The 3,303-nt window shown below is 39.8% G+C and overlaps 1 protein-coding gene across 1 annotated transcript; it reads left to right on the top strand.

Annotated features, from left to right (window-relative positions):
* The first annotated feature begins 718 nt into the window (after nucleotides 1-718).
* On the top strand, nucleotides 719-2,320 carry LOC103717015 (Ubiquitin-conjugating enzyme/RWD-like protein). Its single transcript, XM_008805241.4, has one exon. It carries the CDS (start codon nucleotides 878-880, stop codon nucleotides 1,877-1,879), a length of 1,002 nt encoding a protein of 333 aa, XP_008803463.3. The 5' UTR covers nucleotides 719-877; the 3' UTR covers nucleotides 1,880-2,320.
* The last annotated feature ends 983 nt before the right edge of the window (nucleotides 2,321-3,303 follow it).

Genomic DNA, 3,303 nt, shown 5'->3' with positions numbered 1-3,303 from the left:
GTATATTACTAATTGTTCCTTATGCAAAATCCAATTCAAAACAAAGTTCAAACTCAGAACATTTCAAAGGATGTTGGTCAGACTGAGAACATTTAAAAGGGAGATGCTTCCTCAGGCTCCGTTGCATGCCTTTCCTAGAAAATGAACACAAATTTCCTATGACCGACCGCTGACCCCATCCTGTTATATTGTGCTGCAGATTAATGTTAGTTCGTGTGAACACTTTTTTTGGTCAATGTGGTGTTCTTTAATCTTTATATGTACCCGATCTTATTATCAATGCCAAGAGGGAAAAAATAGCTTAGGGAACAAATAGACCAGGTCTATGATGAATCTGACCGTGACCTGTATTTCATGCCTTGAATGGTTTTATCTCATGAGCTGTAGTAACATTCAATCCATTTAATGTCAGATTAGTTTGGTCTGACTTGGATCTGATCAGGTTACAATGAAGTTGCATGTGATACATCAGTTTGAACTAATTTTACACTCAGTATTGGTCCACTTAATTGGAATATTTAAATCTAGGTTTGGAACCATATTTCTAACCATCAGGTCAAGCTTGTTAGTTCTGTTTGAACCAAAATTGAGTAAGATTTGTGTTACTTTCAGTTAGACTATAGCTCCTTGTCTCCCCAACTACTTAGTGAAGTAATGCCTTCTTATAATTTCTAAGTCCATGAGAACCTAGTTTAGAACACCATAACTATCTTATACTTTCGAATACCATAATAGTCCTCTTACATTAAATGCGAAGTAGTCCTCCTGGTTCTAGTTGCACCTTTCATACTCTACTACTAAAACTTCTCTTTTGTTGCCAAACTTCCAAACCTTCCGTCTTTCAAAACCACCATTCCTCTCCACCACTTATCAAGTAATGGCGCCATCCTCCTCTATTGGATTAATCGATGCTGCCCTCTCCAACGCCGGCCCGGATTCCCTCTCCTACGTCCACAGTAACCTCAAGTGGCTCATCCGTAAGAACCTTATCTCGCTCCTCGAGGACTTCCCCACCCTCTCTCCCTCCACTGGCACCTTCACCCATGATGACGGTACCGCCGTCAACCTCCTCAACGCCCATGGTTTCCTCCCCACATCTCCCTCCATGCAACCAATCCTTCTCACGATATGGTTGCACCAGTGTTATCCCTTCAAACCCCCTATTGTCTACGTGATCCCCACCCAAAATGCCAAGATCCTCCATGACCACCCTTTTGTCGACTCCTCAGGGGCTACCACCTCCCCCTACCTCAAGTCATGGCAGTACCCCAGGTCCAACCTCTCCGATCTTGCTCATGACCTCGTTAAGATCTTTCACTTGTGTCCCCCTTACACTTCAAGTCTGGCCACTTCTGCTTGCACTGATCCTTCTCTTTCCTTCAAGATAGAGGCAATCGGCAAACTTTTCATGAGAATAGACTCCGACAAGTTGCGCTTTCGAGCTCAAGTTGAGAAGGATATCGAGCACTTATCAAACATACAAGCTGCGTTGCATGACCGAGCTAGGGTCATTGCTTCTATTCTACTTGACCTTGAAGAGGAGAAAGCGAGCTTGGAGCTCACTCTAGAGAAGGTGGTGGAGGATGCTGATGTGCTCTCAAATTGGTTGAGAGAACAAGGTGCCAATTCTTTACCCATGGATGAGTTAGAGGCATTTGAGGCTAGCAATGAGAAATCAAGGCGTTGGATGGAGAACGAGGCGGCAGAACTTGCCATCGATGATGTAATGGATGCCCTTGGCAAAGCACTAGAGGAAGGAGCAGTGGCCTTTGAGGTCTACCTCAAGCAGGTCAGGGCTTTGGCTAGGGAACAGTACTTCCATAGAGACTTGGTCATGAAAATGGAGATGGCCAAATACTTGTCAAAGAGAGAGGCTTGAAACGTGGGTCCTTCAATGTACACATGCTTGCAAACTTTGAACTTGGGCGCTTATTGCAGTATAATGAGAAAGTAGAAAGCGATGTTTACTTTACTTAAAGGAAATATGATATGGATGCCTTTCTTGATGTTGCCTAGTAGATCTGAAATCTATGGCTATTTCTTTGTCCTTGGTTTGAACGCTACAGACCAGAGGAAGTCATGTGGAAAGAGGATAAAAATATTTTTGTCTTCTCTAAGGTCGTTTAAGATACTGTTTGAGGATCTGAATCATTAGAGACTCAAGGTCCGATTATTTAAAAGCCGCCTAGCTAATCATAGAAATGCTAGAAATTAATTTGTAATTCTAGAAACTTTTAATATGAGTAAGTTTAAAAGTCATGCAGTTTTAGCATTTAATACTTTGGGAACTCAAAGAGGCATCTTAAGTAAACTAAGAGTCAGGTGGAGATCAAAAAATTACTTTTGTATTAAGTGGTAGCCTAAGAATCATCTTTGTATCTATAAATAAATAGGTGGACTAGAGTCTTGACATGGACAAGTCATTGACAGCCTTTTGTACCACTCTTGTATGCATGAATGAAAATCTCCTATGCTTCCCACTAAAAAATTCTTTTCTCGCATCTGGTTTCCTATTTTTCTTCTTGTACCCAAAAAAATGCTATTCCCTTGGTTCTAGTTTTCATCCAAAGCCCCCCAAACTCCACCTCATATCTTCTACCTCAATCCTACTTCTTAATTGAATTCCACCATGCCAACAAGTTCTAGTGCAAGTACAAACAACACTTCTCTTAACTACATGCAAAGCCGAGTTCGATGATGAGAGCTAGATTTTTGGAGCATTCAAATGAGGACTCTCGTCCTCTAATAAGATTTATGTGACTTAGTCGAAAATGGCTATAAAGAACCAGCAAATAAAGACACATTTGCATCATGGACTCAAGCAAAGCAAAGGAAGCACAAAGAGAACAAAAGAAGAGATGCAGAAGCTTTACTTCTCATTTAGGAAAGGGTAAGCAAAACTATCTTTTCTAGAATTATGGGTGCAAAAGAAATCCAAATATGCACAGAAAATTCTAAAAAAAGGAGTTTCAAGGCTCCGACAAAGTTGTCTCTAGTAAGCTTCAATCCCTATGGAGAGAATTTGATAATTTGGTATAATGAATGATCATAAAACAATCAAAGGTTTCTTCTCTAGAGTTGTTGGAATTATTAATCAAATTAGAAGCTATGGTGATACCATTCAAGATAAGAAGACGCTGAGAAAAATAAGACTATATATGTCTGTTATGATATTTTAATGATCACAAAATCATTTGGTTTAAATATTACATATTATGTGTGTAATGTATTTAGCTCAGTTTTATGAAAAATTGATCTTATAATTTTGGACTAATTCATAATATTAGTCAACCTGTCCACTAA

This window comes from Phoenix dactylifera, chromosome 5, assembly GCF_051530095.1.
Source record: "Phoenix dactylifera cultivar Ajwa chromosome 5, Ajwa_hap1_PhDact_Kaust_v1.1, whole genome shotgun sequence".
In the NCBI taxonomy this organism is placed as follows: domain Eukaryota; kingdom Viridiplantae; phylum Streptophyta; class Magnoliopsida; order Arecales; family Arecaceae; genus Phoenix; species Phoenix dactylifera.
Note: the sequence above shows the minus strand (reverse complement) of the source record. Positions and strands in the feature narration are given on the sequence as shown.

Bases quoted from the DNA above. Each gene is read 5' to 3' on its own strand.
- LOC103717015 (XM_008805241.4), top strand. From the start codon at position 878: ATGGCGCCATCCTCCTCTATTGGATTAATCGATGCTGCCCTCTCCAAC.